Source organism: Quercus robur, chromosome 11 (genome assembly GCF_932294415.1).
Source record: "Quercus robur chromosome 11, dhQueRobu3.1, whole genome shotgun sequence".
Taxonomy (NCBI): domain Eukaryota; kingdom Viridiplantae; phylum Streptophyta; class Magnoliopsida; order Fagales; family Fagaceae; genus Quercus; species Quercus robur.
The window spans coordinates 11046983-11066620 of NC_065544.1; the positions used below are offsets into that span (position 1 = coordinate 11046983).

Sequence of the window (19638 nt, forward strand, 5' to 3'; positions counted from 1 at the left end):
AAAGGCTAGTAGGGCATAAAAGGCTAACAGCTTTTCCTAGGTCACCCTATAGGTAAGGAAGGGAACCAAGCAAGGAAGCCAAAAAAGGGGCAATGACCGCTGCTGTTGACGCTGTAGGAGCTTCCAACTAGCAAGGAAAGGAAGGATTTTGTCTTAAATAGATTCTCCAACAGGTGAGTTTCATCTGATTATGGATTTCTGGGTTTGCATGAATGGCTGGCTGGGTGGCAAGGACAATTGGTGGTGGCTTTGAGTTTGTGTGGTTATCATTGATGGCAGTGAGTCGATGTAATTGATAATGAAGAAAGGAAAAGAATGATATATAATTAGAATTTGAGAAAAAATGAAAAATTTGATGCAGGTTCATGTGAAAAAATCGGAATTAGATTTTTTTTAACAAAAAAAATTATAAAAACAAATTTTTTTAGGTTAAATTTAAAAAAAAAAAATACTTAAAATATGGATAGGATTATAGGAAGTCTTATATTTTCTAGAAAATATGGATCCAAGGGGCAGATCCAAAGGGGACTCAGGCACCCGACCCAAATCTTATTATTTTTTACTTATTATATTTTTCATTTTTGTAAGATTGTCTCTTTTCCTTTAATTAAAAACTCAAAAAAAATTTCTCCCTTTATTATTTTAATGAGTTGTTTATATTATTTTTAAATGAAATGGTCAAAAAATAGAATATTTAATGTTGGATGTATTGTAAAGTGAGGTGGTAAAATAAATAAAATAGCTTAATGAGTTATTTATATTATTTTAATGAGATGTTTATATAGATGCCTATTTGGATACCTATCTAGAGTTATTATTATTATTATTATTTTGCTTATTCTCTAGTTCCCTTTAACTTGAAATCTTGAGTTTGTCCTCTTATATGTGTGTGTGTGATGTTGGCAAATTAGCATGGCTTGCACATTAATATTCTTGTCATTTTTTGACAGGAACATTATGTTGTACACGATATTTTCAAAAAATTTTGGTGTAAACCTACCCTTCTTTTATTTTTTTTAATATTAATTTATTAAGGTGATAAATTGTTATGAGTCCAAACATGATCACTTTTTCATTCATTAATGGCAACTTGTTAGGTAAAAAAGTATGCAAGAAAATGTTTATATAAAAATTCTAACTGGCTCATAATTGCCCAACCATGAAACTGAACATATACTTTCTCAAAAAAAAAAAAAAAACTGAACATATATTATTAGAAAATAATTATTTAATATTCTAAGAATAATGTTTACTTTATTTAAAAAAATGAATAATGATTACTTTTCTCGCATATTAGTGGAATTACAAATAAGATAATTTATGATAGAATTCACTGAATAATTGTTGCTTTCAAAATATTGAATAATTTTGTTGACATTTGGTTGAGAGAAAGTTCATCGTAAAGAAATGGGTTCAAAAGTTTAGCAAGGTCTTTTTTTTTTTTCTTTTTTTTCTTTTTTTTTGGGTAATTGGTTTATAGGGGGATCGAACCCCCGAGCTTGACAAGGCACTAAGGTCCGGGTATCACTCAGACACAAGGCCCGACGGTAAAAGTTTAGCAAGGTCTAACAGTCTAACAATGAGGTTTTTTGATAAACTCTAACAATGAGGTTTGAATTCCATAAAGTAGTCCAATTCATGTTACTTTGCATGACAATATGAGCCCATATTCTCCAATAAAAGGGCAGCATGTCTTCACCAACTTTTATTTTTATTTTCATCAATACTAGTACTACCAACTTTTATTTTAATACTCCTGTGTTTAGGTGTTTACCAAATCTTGATCAATGGAAAAGCATCACGTTCTCTACATATATATCCATCAATAAAGACAAAATTGGATTCACTCAATCGGAGAATGTTTTCTCTGCTTCAACTTATTTTATGTACATCAATAATAATTAATACGTATATTAATAGTAAGTATGATTAAAATATATGTGGTCTTAAATGTTTTAATTGAAGGTGTGATTAAAATATAAGTAAGCCGTCATTTGAATTGTTAGTACACATATATAATAATGATAATATATGTGGATGACCCTTTAATCATATAATTTCAATGAAAGATAAGGCTTTCCTAAACGGTCTTCTTTTTTTATTCCTAGAGGAAGACCAGGACATTCTAGTAGATCATCATCCACATGTATTATTGGATCTTGTTGATGAGTAACTTAAATCTTAAAATAGTTTATTAACAATTGTTATAAGTTTCATCAAAAAAGAAAAAAGAAAAGACAATTATCATAAGAGCTTTGTTAGCATGACCCATTAAAAAAAAAAAAAAAAACAAAATTTAGCTACAAAATTGGTTGCACCTTAAGGTTACAACCTTATTCAACATCTTTTTATTGGAGATAAACTTTGACAAATCTACTACTAGATTACATCTTCTTCTTATATCCTTCATATTTGCAAAATTTCTAAAAAAATAAAGGATCAATAGTTATGTTATCAAAAATTTGTTTAAATTGGAAGTTTTTGTAATTTAAAATTATACACAAAATATAAGTTTATAGATTATATAGAAAATAATATCCGATTGACACTAAATTTAACATGTATTAAGAGCATAAAGAACATATCATTCAACGATTGGATTTTCAAAATGTGTAGTAATGTTTATTTTATTAAGTAAGATTGAAACCTTAAATTATAACTAATTTTATATCTAAACTTTGCCTTTAGAAAAAGTAATTGTACACCGATTATTTTTACAACCTGCATAAAAACATCATTTAATGCAATATTAAATAGAACTTAACATCATTTAACCCATGTTACTTGTTAACAAAAGCAATCATATGCCAGATAAAGTATGAAGAAATATGGATGGAAATGGTTCCTCTTTCTCTCTGTCTTATCTCTCATAAAATATCTCTAAAATTTCACTAATAATATAGTAAACTCTCAATGCTAGAGACATTCAATCCAATTTAGAGCATGTCCTTCGACTCCATCCAACACAATGGGGGGGGGTTCTCTTTGTTTGACCAGATACAAACAAATATCAACCAAGGATTCCTATATTAATTTCGCTTAAAGAAAAGTATTATCACTATATTAACAAAATATAATCTGCTTTGATTTTAATTATTATTTTAAAGAAGGTAAAGGCAAACAGAATTAGGAAGGACAGAGAGAGAAAGGTCCTAGTAAATTCCATGGTTTGGCTTTTGGGCCCACAGAAGAATTGAATTGAGAACTGAGATAGCCAAAGATCATGCTTGCTTTCTTTTTCGTTTTTTTCTTTGAATTAAACTAAAGATCATGCTTGCTAGGAATATGGTTTTTATTGATTAACAGAACATGGTATTGTCATCACAAGATGGCAACTGCAACTCTTCCTCCTCCTCCTCGGAACAAGAATCTTCTTCACTGCATAACTCCCATCTTCTTCTTCTCTTTCCTCCTCTTCACCATTTTCATCTTCAGCAAACGAGCTCTCGAGCCCTCTTTCTCCCTCTACACAGATCTCTTTTCTCAACCCCCTCCTCTCTCTTCTCCTTCTTCTTCACCAGCCAATTCCCACATGTCCTTAGCCTCTGCACCACCAACTCCTACACCCATTTCTCAAAACAAGAGCTCTGCACCTAAGAACATCAATGGCGAGCTCTCTGTTGAAAAAGGAAAAGACCCAGATGACAAAAACCAATCTTTTGGCGGAATGGATGGTAATGGAAGTGATTCATCCTTAGCCTCTGCACCAACTCACACACCCATTTCTCAAAACAACAACAGCTCTGCTCCAAAGAGCATCAATGGCGAGCTCTCTGTTGAAAATGGGGAAGACCCAGATGACAAAAACCAATCTTTTGGCGAACTGGATGGTGATGGCAGTGATTCATCCTTGGAGGGAGAGAAAGCGTTAGAGTGTGACTTGTATATGGGTACTTGGGTGAAAGATGAAGGGTACCCAATTTACAAACAGGGTTCTTGTCCTTATGTTGATGAAGGTTATGATTGCCAAAACAATGGTAGGGGTGACTCCAACTATATCAACTGGCGGTGGAAGCCTGAAAGCTGTGATCTTCCCAGGTATCTGTGCCACTTTCTTATTTCACTGTTGTTTGTGTTATGGTTCTGTTACAACCAGTTTTAACTTTTAACTCTATTGGTGGCAAATGTTTCTTGAACAATTACCATTTACACTTATTGATGTTAAAGATATGACAAAGCTGGTTACATTGGTCTTTCATTTTTTGGTGACATGCTTAAATTTTACATCAGAATTTCTAATTTTAGACAGACATATGGTTTAAAGACGATGCAAGTTGTAGTTTTTAGTCATATTATATTCATTAGGCCTTTGAGACTAATTTGATATTTGGTGTAATTGAATATCGCAATGCTTTATATGCTTCATAAAAATTTACATTGTATCAAAGGAAAATCATCTTGAGTTTGTGCACAAAAATTTCAAAATGCTTAAAATCTCGATAAAGATAATCTGGTTTTCTAGTGTGGCTTGGCTTGGCAAGTTTAGTGGCATGTTATTGATGCATAAGTTAAAGGGAATTTCCTTAGACTACTTGATGCTTGTATATGAACTGCAAAAGGATATCAATAATTTTGCATGTGTATTTAGATAATGTCTTTGCTGGAAAGGATATGAATCATTATAAAAAAAACATTTCCATGAAAAATTTCTCATCAATTTGACTTTTGCTTAGCATTAAAGTGACATAGTCAGGTAATTTATTTGTTTCCAATCAATAAAGTTTTTGTTCATTGTTTTTGGATGTTACTGGTGGGAAGGGGAAAAAACACATTTACTTTTGGAAGAAACCTATTTTTTCAATGTTCTATCAATTGATTGCTTCGCTGATTCTTGGGTCTTGAAGAATGTCTTGTAATTGTCACTTGGTTAACTGTTCCCATTTGATTTTTTTTCTTTTTTTTTTTTTGAGAAGACCATTTGGTTTTTGAGAAAAGCTAAGAGTGATTTATTCATATATTTTTACTCTTTGTTATAAATTTATTGTCATGGTTTTGTCTTGTTGCTCATGCGATTCTTCATTAGTTGACATCTTCTTTATGTTGCTAGGAAAAATTCATGTAAACAACAAGAACAGTAATTTTGCATCCAGTAGTTTTTTGAATATACTTTTTCTTACCTATCAAAAAAAAAAAAAAAAAACAGTAATTCCCCCCCCCCCCCCCCCCCACCCCCCCCACACCCAGTTAGTGTCCATAAATAGGAAGTGCAAATAAAATAATAACATACTCTTGCGCATTTCTGAAAATTGAAAACCAAAAACAGGTGAAGGTTTCTTTCAAAGGCAGCTGAGGGGTAAAAGCCTTTTCAACTGTCATACCATAGAGAGCTAGCTGTCTCATTAGGGAACTCTTATAGCTTACTTGTATTCACTTGAAATATAATGTGTTGTCCGCAAATGTCCCCATTAGTCTCTTTTATGACATGCTTACTATGGACCTATGTACAATGTTTCTCATAGCAGTCTGCACCGTCAAGGAAGTTTTCAGAAGATTTTTTCGGTTTTGCTTTTATTATATTTACTGTCAACTGAAGGGTAATGTAGCAGAAGGTTGCAAGACCTCGTCTTTAATTATGATTGTCATTGTCATTCTTGAATGGAATCATGGATGAATACTGATTGGGAAAGAGATAACTACCTAGAAGCAATTGAAGTGTAAAAATACTTATCATGCCTTGACAAATTTATTTCCAAATTTATCTACGTAGACATGGATTTCAAACATTTTCCATCAAAATAAGCTAACTGAAGCAGTTCTAGAAAGTGGAATTATTATAAAGCATTGAAATAAATGCTGCACAAACAAGAACCAAAGGGGTGACCATTTCTGGTGCAAATGGTTCTACCTATGGTTCCAATATGCGATTGACTTTATTCTAATCCAAATGTTATATATCAGCATGTCAAGTCTGAAGATTCTTTTTGTCCATATGCAGCTGACATTGACTTTTTTATAACAAGCTCTGAGGTAAATAGAGAATTATATGAAAGAACTTATGCTCCATTTGACTGCTGCTGGAGAGAATAGAATTCTAACATCTTGTTGTTTTAGGATAAGTAATTTCTTTTCTTTCAGCCCGCAATTGTGCATTGTGAGAATATGATTTAGATTGGCATTATAAACTTAACTGCTGGTCTTAAGTGATGGGATGTGTATGAGCCTGATCTATTGTGTTGGTTATGCCAGGGGTTTGAGGGCTGTACGAGTATTGAGGGTATATCCAGCATTTGAGTACACTTTCGATGCCCCTAGCCCTTTATTGTAATTTCCCACTTGCTTGTAGCATGAGAAATAGGTGGTATATAAGCTATGTACCCTGTAACTTCTGTTGTAGCCTTCATAATAAAATTGTACCAACCCCATGGACATTACCTTGTTTTGGATGAACCATGTAAATCTGAGAGTTTGTGTGTGTGCATTGAGCTTTTTCGTCTAATTTCTGTTGTTCGCATCCATAGATCTTAGATTAGGTCTTCTGTAATCTGTTCCCTAACATTAAAATTCCAGCCTCTTCTTAATGAGGGGCATTTTTCATTCTGCTCTTGGAAGTGACACTGAAAATGATTTGACAGTATATGTTTACTGCAGTTTTTCATTGTTTCCCTGTTCTTGATAATTTGTCAGATTAATTAGAGGTACATATCTTTTCTGCATTCATTTTTCACTCGTAGGTTTAATGCAGCAGACTTCTTGATGAGGCTGAGAGGCAAAAGGCTGATGCTGGTTGGAGATTCCATGAACCGAAACCAATTTGAGTCAATCCTGTGTCTCCTCCGAGAAGGGCTGCCTAATAAGAGCAGAATGTATGAGGTCCATGGCCACAAAATATCGAAAGGAAGAGGTTACTTTGTCTTCAAATTTGAGGTAGCTAAAACCAATTGCATTCTCATATTGCTTCTTTATGAGTTAAAAAGGCATTTTGCATTTTTCATTATAGATGTGTTTCTTCTCAAGTATGTTCATATTTCTTAGCCTATTTTCTTAAAAATAATAATAATAAAAAAAAAAAATTACCTATCCTCTCTCCCCCTTCGCTTCCAAAAAAAAAAGAAAAAAGAAAAGAAAAGCATATCTCTGTGCTTGTCTTTGTGTTTGTTTGTTTCTTTAGCTCTGCAACTGAGAGTGCTCTTAAAAGTGAGTGCAACTTTCTTAATCCTTGGATCAGGAACCACATAGAGATTTATGCAAACTGAGGGCATTAAAGTGTAAGCACATATTGAATGAAAACAACGAAAGGAACAACTCCCATAAATTAAAGCGCCATAAATAACATCCGCTGCCCTCTCCCCTTGGGGCCAAACTTATCAAAAAAAGAAAAAAAAATTTCAAGTGCCATAAATGGCCTCCTCTTACTATGTCTCCCTTCTCTCCTTGCTTCTGAAAGCAAGATCCATCATTTTCCAAAAAACAGTTTTTCAAGTCCTAACTATTAGAGAGTAAGATGGGCCAGAGTCTTAAAGCCTTATTCGGAGCCATACCCAATATGATCATTTCATTAAAATCAGCTGTATTATCAGGATAATGTCCCTAAATTACTTATCTTCAATAGTAATTTGTACAAAATTTCAGCGATTTCAACTAATGAAACCTCCATTATATCTATATCTGTCCCAATGTAAATTGGAATAAATTGAAACTTCTCAGATCAATAAATGAAAAATTGCTAATGTAACCATTGGGGGAAAAGGAATTGAAGCTTATGGGTTATTAGAAGGAAACGGTTATAAGAAAATGTATGAAGGAAGAACCTTAGTTCGAATAGGGAAGGGAGAATGAACACCCATGTTTTGGACATCTCCTCCTCCTATATCTAAGTGATGGAGGGAGAGTTTTCCAAGTTAAAGCCATAGCTAGCATAGATTCCAGCATATCACCTATGTGTTGATCACCAAAGCTCTCTAAGCTCTAGTGCTGTTGAGAATGAAATCCATGCGTCATGCAACAGTGTAGAAATCAGAGATATGTTAGAGACAAAAGTTTGAGAGAGAGAGAGAGAGAGAGAGAGAGAAGGAGATATTGCAAGCCTTGTAGGGCTTTATTTGAAAGTTTATATTGTCTAAACTACACTCTACCACTTGTGGTATAGTTGAATTTGATTTTCCAACTTATAGTTTAGAAAAATGGCACTTTACTGACTTGAGATTCACTTTGTCAGCATCAATTAAGTTACAATGTTAAAGGATGCAACCAATAATCTTAAAAAACACAGGTTTATAAAGTATAAATTTTCTAAATCACAGGTTGGTGGACTGTTGCCTTTTCCCAAAGCACGTTATCTGCCCATGCAAGTTTTGATAGCAGATTTTGACAATACTGACAGGGTGGACATTAATAAGTGAGTAAAGTGTCATTTTTTAAAACCATAGGTTGGTAGACTTTACTCACCCATAGAACAAGTGGGCTAAGTGTAAATTATATTATTGCTCACTTTTTCGTTTTCTATAAGTAAAAATGCTCAGCTTTTCTCTGTCTTTTTAACCAAATTTCAATGTGGTCTGATGCAACGGTTGAAGAGAGAGTTCATGCATCAACCAATTAGAGCGCCCTCTTAATAGTTTTACTCTTGTTCTACAGGATCTTCTACCACATATTAATTGACTTATTTCCAGGAAATGCAACATTTACCAGATTAGTTGACCTGGTTTTATTAGTATTTGAGCTTTTTATCTTAGCTAGAATTAAATTTATATTTACAACCAAGCGTTACTTTCAAAGGAATCAATATTGCTTAATGGTCATTGTTTAGTCAATTTAGATGCATGGACTATTGTTGATTAACTGCCACCATTGGGTAATTTACTAGTTTATCAAAATACTCTGACAGGACTACAACTGTACAGTGGAATTTGTGAGGTCGCATTTCCTTGTGAAGGAAGGTGTTCGTATTAATGGGCAAGGGAACACAAATCCAACTCTCTCAATAGATCAAATTGACAAGACAGCTAAACGTTGGAAGTGTGCTGACATTCTTGTATTTAATACTGGCCATTGGTGGACCCATGGAAAGACTGCTCGAGGGTATGTCTGCAATCTTAACTGACATATTTTGCAATTTATATTTTTTGAAATATGTATATTGACATTTGCTCTCTTAGTTCATTCAATTTTGAACCGCTTCAAATCTTTTGGAATTTGCAAAAGTGTATTTCGGATATAAGATGTGCTTCTGTCATTGATTTCTGGTAAAAGGGCATCTGTGGCACATGCTATAATTTATTATTACAATATTTTGTTACATATGATCTGCACATAGAAAATGGTTTCCTCTTGTTTTTAACATGATTTTTTGAACCATTTTGACTCCTTTTTAGATGTTGTATAGTATATCTGAGAAATGAGGGGTAAAAAAAAAGCCTTACTTTTGAGCTTGTAGCATAAAAATATAATTTGTTTAGTTTCAATTGTATACTTCAAAATATAGAAAGGGTTGTATATGAAAACCCTATGTAATTTATTACAGAAGTCCTTAAGCCATTGAGACATTTAATCACATATTCGTACAAATTCCAATTGAGTAGTATAGACTCGTTTCTTCCTCTAGTATGTTTTTCATGAAAACGAAAGGAAATTTGTTTGGTTGATGCAGGAAAAATTACTATAAAGAAGGTGATTATATCTATCCAAAGTTTGATTCAGTTGAGGCCTATAGAAGGGCTTTGAAGACCTGGGCAAATTGGATTGACAAAAATGTGAATCCAAAGAAGCAGTTGGTCTTCTATCGTGGATACTCTTCGGCTCATTTCAGGTACATTTTTCTTATTTACTTTCTTCCAACTGGGTTTTTCTGTTGTCTTCGGAATTCCTACAATAAATAAATAAATGAAGAATGAGGCACTCATGAGACCTTGAACCGGAACTGAGGAACAGGAAAAAAATCAACTTGACTTTAGGAAATAGGAATACCAATTTATTGTGGCCGTTGCTCCATCCAGGGCCACTGATTAATTCCATCAGAATAGTTGTGGTAACTAGGCAAATTGGACATGCCATGATGCACGTCTTGGCGTTTTCAATAGAGACGTCTTGAGGTGGTGATTGGATAATACATTAGTTTTTAGCGAAAAAGCTAATCATTAGTTAAAAAATTCTTCATGTACAGAGGAGGTGACTGGGACTCAGGTGGCTCATGTAATGGGGAGACTGAACCAGTCTTGAGTGGGGCCATTCTCAATAACTATCCTTTGAAAATGAAGATAGTGGAGGAGGTGGTAAAGGAGATGAAAGTTCCAGTGAGACTATTAAATGTGACAAGGTTGACCAATTTTCGCAAGGATGGCCACCCATCAGTCTATGGCAAGAAGGTTATTGCTGGGCAGAAAGTTTCCACAAGGAGGCAAGATTGCAGCCATTGGTGTCTTCCAGGGGTCCCTGATGCATGGAATGAGCTTATTTATGCCACTCTTGTTTTCCAACAGATAGGTTCCAAGACTAAAATCCAATGATTACTTTTCCCTTTTATTTTTTATTTTTATTTTTATATAGCTAGAAAAGCTTATTGTAACTTATTGTACACCAGCCAAAAAGTAAGTAAAGAATCATGCATTACTTTTCTTTATAATATTTTAATATTCTTTTATTTTTTCAAATAATCTTTTGACTTAGAATTTGTTTTGCGTGATTAGCTAGATATTTTCTGAAGAACTGTTGGGCTTAAAAAAAAACTATTTTGATAATAATAATATCACAATAAAATAATTAGTGAAAAAAATAATAATAATTATAGATTACTTAATGGAAGTACCATATGTAGAATCAAGATGATATTATCGATGATGGGAGATTAAAATAATTTCAAATAGATAGTCAATTTTTTTTAATAATTTCTTTTTAAAAAATGTTCAATACAAAGTTTAGTCAAAATAATATTTTAATCTTTTGGGAACTTTGTTAAAAAAAGGATTTTACAAGTAGAAAAATATAATAATGATTTTAGTATATTTATAGTTTTGTATTATGTATAATGTATTGTATTACAACACCACCACCACCACTAACATCATCAAAGTCTTAGTTTCAAAATTTTGAGGTCGGCTATAGATCCTTAATAGATTAAATAAGGTTGGTTACATGTATAATGTATTGTATTATGTATAATATTTACATTCAATCATGTGATGAAAAGCACACAAAAAAAAAATGTAAAATATAACTATTTTGTATTTAATTAACTTATTTGTTATTAGTTTATTTGTTTAAAGGGGAGACAAAATTGATTTTAAGCAAATAATTCGGCTTATTTGGAAAAAGTTTGATTATTTGCATACAAATAAGCCAACTTATTTGTATAAGGTCACTTTTTATCTTACATTTAAGCAAATAAGTTAGTCAAATGCACATTATTCAATGATTTTCATATTATGTCAATGATTGATACTGTTTTGAATATTTATTCTTTTACTAAACTTAGGTATCACTTTTTATCTTACATTTAAGCAAATAAGTTAGTCAAATGCACATTATTAAATGATTTTTATATTATGTCAATGATTGATACTGTTTTGAATATTTATTCTTTTACTAAACTTAGGTGTGTATGGGTTAAAGATATTTCTAAACTCCAAACCAACGATTGGTATTTCTAAAGTCCAACCCAATCCAATTGGTAGGGATAGGGATTGGGTTGACTTTGGTGGGGCCATTTATTAGACTTAATTTATATATATAAGGTTTTCACTTTTCATTCAAAAACTTTTTAGTATTCTACAAATTATTACAAATTACACAATTGAGCTTAATATTCCAACTTCATTAAAATAAAGTTTTGACATACCAGAATAAATCAAGCTAATAAATTTAAATTAAGTCCCATAATCTAAAATGAATCAAACTACGAATGAATCTATAATATATGCATTCGTTAATTATTAATAACCTAAGTTGGGTCGGATTAGTCGAATTGAAAAATTTGCCAAGTCAAACCCAAACCGAGTCCAACTTATAATAATATTAATAACAGTTCCCAACTCAACCCATCAACTCACAAAAGCTAACACAAGGCATCAGGTTAGACTATGTTAAATCGGTTTTAACAAGTTGGTAGGTTAAATGTATATCCACTAACGTAGTTTTTGGGTTTTGTTATCTGGTAGACTAATCTTTTGACCTTGTCTTAAGTCTCAACATATTTGCTCCCTCTTTTTTAAAAGAAAAACTTTTTTCCCCCACAAGTGTGAAAGGGAAATCAAAATCCAAAATTCTCCTCTTTAGAAAATTTGGGTGATGGAATTGAGCTCGAAAGCTCTTGACCTTCAACTCTATCCGTACCTCAAAAGATGATAAAATAATGCCTTTGCTTCGTCTATAAGATATTAAAACTTTCGCTTGAACCATTAAACACGGGTCCACCAGATAATCATGAGTGAAGAATTTATCTTGAACCGTTTAGTCAAACTCTTCAAAAACAAAATTAATTAATCAATTAAAAACGGTTTAGTCAAACTGACTTTTGAGTCATTGATAGGTATTTGTGCTTGTGGAAAGGTCCAAAAGTTAATTAAAAAAAATGATTATTATTGTTATTAATTGACTTGGTTTTGTTGCTATACGAGAATCCTGCAATTGCTGTAATTGTCCTATTGTTTCTATTTTAGGTGCAAGCTAAAATAGAATCAAAATAACAAAAGTATGAAATGAATACCAGGAGTTAATCATCACATCACATTTCCCACTCATTTTATATTATGGGTATGGTTAATGGGTGCTTTTACGGTATTTATTAATGGATAATTTTAAAAAAGTTTTAATACTAATTTAATGAAAAATATATACAAAAATTGTCCAAAATATTAGTTGTTTGTTTTTTTTTTTTTCCCTATAAAAGTCTCTAAAAATAATTGCTAAATTAAACTAATATCCTTAGATTATCTATCCCTAGCGAAGAGTCTTTTGTTAACTTTTTCCTTATCTTATCTATCCATCATAAAGAAATGAGTGAAAGATTCAAATATGATATAAGAGAGTTTAAAAACTGCAAAATGAATAGTCAAGAGCCTTATAAGTCAATGTCATAGTCTGGTATTTTCAATAGAAATGTCTAGGGTTTGAATCCCCTTCGTCCATGTGTACCTATTGCTTTGAAGCTCATAGAAAATTTAGGCCTAAGTGTACCCTTTCATATAATATAAACCCGTACACCTCAGAAAATTTTTTTTATACAAAATAACAAATCAAAAAGGAGAAAAAAGACAACAAAAGAAAATAAGGTATGGAAGAAGCTTCCTTGCACCACGAGGGTGGAAGGTTGTCCTCTCTTCTTTCTTGGTTGGAGCCTCAAAGCCTCCACTATGGAAAAGATTATGGATAGAAAAATAACAAAAAGTTTCACAATTTAGACCGTTCCCTTGTGTAATGATTACCGAGGCAATCATTTCTCTCACACACACACACACATATATATATATATATATATTTATTTATTTGTTTGGGTAAGTATATGTGCCATCGGATTTGGAAGAAAGCTTTGAAAAACTATCATTTTTAAACAGCAAAATATTGACTTAACTGTTCACTCATAAATGGTCAAATAAGATGTTGAAACTTGAAACTCCATCCATAACCTTATCCTTATTTCTAGAGAAGGGGGGGGGGGGGGAAGAAACATTTTCCATATTTTATTTTATTCATTAAAACTCTATTTACTATGAGTCTTATTAAGGCATGTTTAAATGTTTAACTCGGAGTTATAATTTACATTTTTTGAAAGAAAAAAACATTATACCACACAAAAAAAAAAATATTGAATTGACTTTAACCTTCAAATTAATGAACACTCATTAATAAAATCGTTTAATATTTTAAGCAGAAGATAGAAAGTTTAATGATATTCATTATGGTCGCCGTTATGATACCTACCACACTAATTACGCATAGACTTTGCATAATGCTTTGGAGTTTGGAGGCTACATTAAGCAATCAATCCTTTTTAGGACGGTTGAATTAATGCTCAAGTCAAATTTCACAATTTTTTTTTTAAAGAGACATCTGTGAGTCAAACCTATGGTGCATATGTTAATTTTGTTTTTACTATATGTCTTTCTCTAAGGATGCTTGGGGTTATTGCCTTCCATAAATTTGAATGATCACCGCCTCTATAACTGAAAATCTCTAACGGAGTACTTTTGACTATTTAACAAATGTATTCAAAGATAAATAATATTAATAGTGGGCCTAGATGAAAACCAATAAGAGGTTGAACACATCAATATATTGTAAAAATGTTACTCCTATAAAATAGTTTGTGACTATAATATTACTCTTAATAAAATCATTTAGTATTTAAAGCAGAAGATAGAAAGTTTAATGATATTCATTATGGTGGCCGTTATGATACCTACCACACTAATTACGTGTAGACTTTGCATAATGCTTTGGAGTTTGGAGGCTACATTAAGCAATCAATCCTAGCTTTCTAGGACAGTTGAATTAATGCTCAAGTCAAATTTCACAAGTTTTTTGTAAAGAGACATCTGTGAGTCAAACCTATATGGTGCATATATTAATTTTGTTTTTACTATTTGTCTTTCTCTAAGGGTGCTTGGGGTTATTGCCTCTATAACTGAAAATCTCTAACGGAGTACTTTGATTATTTAACAAATGTATTCAAAGATTTGAGTAAATTATATTTTATTTTTTCATTATAAGACCATTAATTACTAATTAGTAATATTTCTCTAAATTTTAAATTTGAGTAACCATTCTTTTGAAATTATAGAATTAGTTGCAATTTTTTTCACCATTGGGATGTGAAAAGTTCCAAGTCTACCAATACAAGATATTGTAAACCTTAACTAGTATAATGTCCTATTTCGAATTAGGGGTGTGCATGATGTATCCAACCCATCAACCCAACAAAACTGACCTAACTCTGACTTTGAAGCACCCTTAATTAATAATTTGTTTAAATTTCTTTAGCATCCATCATGTTTAACTTTAAATTAAATGTACTTGCCACGCAGCCATGGACAAAATAAAGGAAAAATAATTATAAAAATAGAAAATAAAAAGAAAGATTCTCATTTGTTTGTAAATTCACATTTTGTTTTGAGAATATGCAAGCGAAGAGTTCTTATTTCCTATATTATTTATCTTATTGTTTCTTTTTATTTTTCTATATGATCATTAGATAATTTTTCATCATAAATTGACACTATTTATCATCATAGATCGATTTCATAACTTGGGCCCTGATAAAAAAAAAAGGCATAAATTGAAAATTCCTTAATTAATTTTAATATTTTATTCTCTGAGTATAATTATATGCTTTTGTACCGAGTTGTCCTTTTGAAATTAGATAAGGGTCATACAAGGTCGTCCCTTCAAAACTTCCTTTGCTCAGAACCAAGACTATCATGAGTCAATTTAACAAATTCTGACTGTGGAGGTAATGCAGTTAGACAATTCACTCTTATTCTTTTGAACCTTATTGTGAATTGTTCAACAATTTTCTCTGGCCTTAGTTTCAATTTGCCTTATTTTCTAGAGAACTTGGAGAAATCTACGACCTTAAATCCTTTAGAAAGCTTGACTTCCCTACCCATTTAGGGTATGACACTGTTCTTAATTCCTCAAGGATTAGGAAACCATTCAAGACCAACTAATTGATTTGATTAAGCGAACACATGGTCAAGGGATAAGGAGAAGCACTGTTCTTCATTCCTCGATTATTGTTGCAGCTGTTACCCATGTTAATTTTTGGTTATTTGTAATTGTTTGGTTAACAAATACTTGGTTACCACGTAACATATGCATATATTTTATGTATGCTAGATTGACTCTTTGATTGTTGGACACGTGTTATGTCTTTTTTTTACCACACGTCACTTAGCAATAAAATTACCTATAAAACAATTCGGAAAATCGTATTACAAGCTTATTTTTGCATATTTTATACATAGTACTTTTTAAAATTGTGTTTTAAAACACAATTTCAATTAAAACTATAAAATTATGTTTTAAAAACACTATTTCAGTCTATGTGATAGCGTGCATATGGTGAGTGTGAAATAGTGAGCATATGTGGCTATCATTAGTCAAAATAATTAGTTGTACGTTATGCTATATAGATTAGATAATTGTGGTGGTCACTCACATCATTTTTGTTGAAATAAAGATATTAAGATAGCAAATAGCCTTGACTAGTAAGAGATGAATTTTTAAGAGTGGGTACTAATTGGATCAATATGTATCTTTCATCTTTGAAGAAGAAATATTGGATTGAATTCAGCCTAAAACCAAGGAAAGGAAGATTTAAGGGAACTAGGGAAGGGAGAGGGCCACCTCCTCTTGTTACATGACACAGCTTATTTAATGGATCTCAAATGGACTGAAGAAAAGACATTAAAAAAAAAAAATTGGTTAAAATGTCCTGGTCATATGCAATTAGGGTAAATTTTATTTTTGAAGTAACAAATTTGGATAATTTGAGAGCAATACAAATGATTGGTTAGGCTCAAAGTGAAGGAGCTAATATTATATGCATCAAGTGGAAGCCAAGAACAATCACTGAGAATCATATCACAAAATTATGGAGAAATATACGGGCCATATGGCTGGTGATTTCTTAAGAAATATGTTACTATAATTTGTTATGAAAAAAGATGACTGCACGGCCAAATTACAAGTAAATGGCTTGTGTAACCTAACCTTAAGTAAATTATATATATACACACACACATTCTTTAAAAATCTTCTGTCTCAATTATTGATATTTTATTTTAAAATATTTTTATAGATAATAGAATTGGTTTTTTTTATTTTATTTTATTATTTTTATAAAGAATTTGCATCATGATGATGATGACGATATTATAACTATTACAATAATGCAATAACAGCCACACAAGTACCGCCGGTGATAGCAAAGAACGAAAACTCCCTTAGCTCATTTCACTTTAATGAAAAAGACATTCACTTTGTGAAAATACATAAATGATATATATATATATATATATATAAAGTAAGAATATAATTGGTGCTATTTAAACAAAATAATAAATAAATATTTAAAATACTTTATTTTATGATTTGCGACATGATGACACCTTAATTTGTAAAATTTCTCTAATGAAATTTGTAATCCTTAACGTCACATATTTAATATATTCAAAGTTGATTTCACAAGTGACATATATTTTTGTGACTTTCTCATGACGACTTTGAGAATTAATGACACCTCAGTTTAGTTATACTAGTCAAACTTCTCTTATGTTAACGGAAATCATGGTCCAATCAATGGTGGAAAGAAATTGTTACTCGAATGTATCAAATGGGAATGATTGGAAAAAGAACAAATGACCAAACAAACCAAAAAATATATTTGCTTCTAGTTTAGCTTTCAACTTCAAAGTCCCCATGAAAGTATCTGATATTGTGCCTAACCATCCATTAAACTTTCAACAATTTATTCTACCCTAGTTTCTGATAAGTTAAAAACTTAGGGTAACTCTTGAGGTACCTAACCATTCAAGAAATACTTGGTTTTTTTAGAGAGTTTTAACCTATGACGTTCGCTCTTAATAATAGCTCTTTATCATCAGATCAAGACATCAACCAGTTTGTTGATATAGGCGGCGATTGAATCTTAGGTATCTTATTCAACTCTCAAAAACTTTACCAGTTGAGCTAACTGAAACCCGCAAGAAATACTTGGTTTGAATCTAAATGACTACATTTCATTCTGAGTATTCAAATTTATATTTCACCAAATAATAGTTGTTAGATGTCACTTTTTTTTTTTTTTTTTAATAAAGTAACCGATATTAAAATGGAAAAAAAATTAGACACATGACATCTTATAATTGGAGTACAATATGAAACACTCATAATAATGAGTATTCAACTTTATACTTTATCAATTACTGTTAGCTAAACGTCATTTTTTTAGTTTTCTTTAAAAGTAAACCAAAAAATAAAATGAGAGAAGAAAAATTAGTCAAATAACATTGTAGTTGATGAAACATAAAGTGAAACGCTGAAAATAATGAACTTTTAACTTTAAGCTTCATCAATTACTGTTTGACAAGCATCATTTTTTGTTTTCCTTAAAAAGTAGCCAAAATTTAAAATAAAAGAAGAAAAATCAGACACATGACATTGCAATGGGTGAAACATAAAGCAAAACGCTCATAAATTGATTTGTAACTGTCTGTATTACACATCGACAAGTATTGTTATGTTGTTGTTGTTGTTGGAGTCGCACCTATATGGCTATGGCTATGAATGAAGCAATTAGAATCTCTCAGTTTGAGCCATCCAAGCCGCTCTGCAATTTATTATTATTCTTCCGGACCACATCAAAGACGGCCTCATTACCCTTCACTTCATTAGCTTTTATGCTTTTCTCACACGATGTGCACATTGTAAGAGTTGCAGCCTTTTGGATCTGAATGTATAATGGTGATGGTCCAACTTTTAATGATCGTAGCTCCTGTAGTTCTTTCTTCAATCTTTTATTCTCTTCACTCAAACTTTCACAGCATTTCTTCAAGAATTCACAGTCTACTTCTGTTTGCTTCAGCTTGGTTCTGCAACATGAAATTGTCTTTCTTGTTACATAATTACAAAAAATAAAAAAAAAAATAAAAAAAAAACTTTTATGAAGCAAAATTACCTTGCTCTTCTGTTTTGAAACCAAACTTCCACTTGTCTAGGCTTCAGATTCAATTGCTGAGAAAGTGCCTGTTTCTGTGCCTGCATGTTTTTTCCAATACCCATTAATGCACTCTTGAACGCATAAATATATAAATGTAAATTAAATATATACAATAAATAACACATGATATGTGCACCCAAGGCAGAAAATTTCATGCAATGAACTCATTGTGCCTCTAGAAATTATGTTAAATCCTAACACAAACGAGAATCCATATGGGATTTTTGCAATGCCCGAGGAAATTTCTCTGTGCATCATTATATATATATATATATATATATATTTAAATATAATAGGATTGAAGCCTATAACATCAACAGTATAATAATTATTCTTTATAACCAGTCAAAACATCATTCGGTTTCTTTTCAGTTTAGTGAGATTTGAATCAAATCATTTTATTGATTGAATTAATTGAAATCCAGTGTGAATCAATATGTGGGCACTTAGATTAATTTTCTTTAAAAAAACATAAAAAAAGATTAATCTTTCAAAAGAAAAATGAAGAAATTCATTGAAAAAAGTACCGGAGTAAGGGTGCTGTGAATTTTGAAGCTATCTTCAAGCAAGGAAGATTGCTCTTTTGAGAGCCTCAGTTTCTTTCTCCCTCCATCCTTCTTGTTGTTATTGGAACCATTTTCCTTACTTGGGTATTCATGGTCTCTCTCCATTTTCTTGAAACTTGATCTATCTGCCTTATGATCAACGTTCATAGCTTCTTGTTTTGGGCGCATAGCAAACGCTAAGTCCAAGGAAACCACAGGCTTAGCCTTCTCATCATGTCTCTTTTTCCTCGGAACATAGTCACCCAAGCCAAGTCCAAGACGGAGCTTTGTGTTGCATGCTTCATCATCTTCCATGGTTGAAAGAGATAGATACAAAGAAAAAGAAAAAGAAAAAGAGAGAGAGAGAGAGAGAGTCAGAGGTGTGAATATAATTTTATCAAATGGGATAGTTGGAAGGAAATAAAAAGGAGAGGATTTGATAGA

At 31.7% G+C, this 19638-nt stretch overlaps 2 protein-coding genes across 2 annotated transcripts; one reads left to right on the forward strand and one right to left on the reverse strand.

The window, feature by feature from the left end:
• Positions 1 to 3154: 3154 nt before the first annotated feature.
• Positions 3155 to 10560, forward strand: LOC126706234 (protein trichome birefringence-like 5). Its single transcript, XM_050405575.1, has 5 exons — positions 3155 to 4038; positions 6672 to 6864; positions 8825 to 9018; positions 9587 to 9745; positions 10100 to 10560. The coding sequence occupies exons 1-5, from the start codon at positions 3329 to 3331 to the stop codon at positions 10440 to 10442; spliced, it is 1599 nt and encodes a 532-aa protein (XP_050261532.1). The 5' UTR covers positions 3155 to 3328; the 3' UTR covers positions 10443 to 10560.
• A 7418-nt stretch (positions 10561 to 17978) lies between these two features.
• On the reverse strand, positions 17979 to 19638 carry LOC126705798 (homeobox-leucine zipper protein HOX17-like). The gene is made up of 3 exons (XM_050405009.1): positions 19177 to 19638; positions 18608 to 18687; positions 17979 to 18521 (listed from the first exon to the last, which is right to left on the reverse strand). Exons 1-3 carry the CDS (start codon positions 19507 to 19509, stop codon positions 18236 to 18238), a joined length of 699 nt encoding a protein of 232 aa, XP_050260966.1. The 5' UTR covers positions 19510 to 19638; the 3' UTR covers positions 17979 to 18235.

Coding starts and splice junctions, on each gene's coding strand:
- LOC126706234 (XM_050405575.1), top strand. CDS start 3,329: ATGGCAACTGCAACTCTTCCTCCTCCTCCTCGGAACAAGAATCTTCTT. Junction 4,039..6,671: donor GAAAGCTGTGATCTTCCCAG/GTATCTGTGCCA, acceptor TTTCACTCGTAG/GTTTAATGCAGCAGACTTCT. Junction 9,746..10,099: donor TACTCTTCGGCTCATTTCAG/GTACATTTTTCT, acceptor CTTCATGTACAG/AGGAGGTGACTGGGACTCAG.
- LOC126705798 (XM_050405009.1), bottom strand. CDS start 19,509: ATGGAAGATGATGAAGCATGCAACACAAAGCTCCGTCTTGGACTTGGC. Junction 18,688..19,176: donor TTCACAGCACCCTTACTCCG/GTACTTTTTTCA, acceptor AAAAACATGCAG/GCACAGAAACAGGCACTTTC. Junction 18,522..18,607: donor TTTCAAAACAGAAGAGCAAG/GTAATTTTGCTT, acceptor TTCATGTTGCAG/AACCAAGCTGAAGCAAACAG.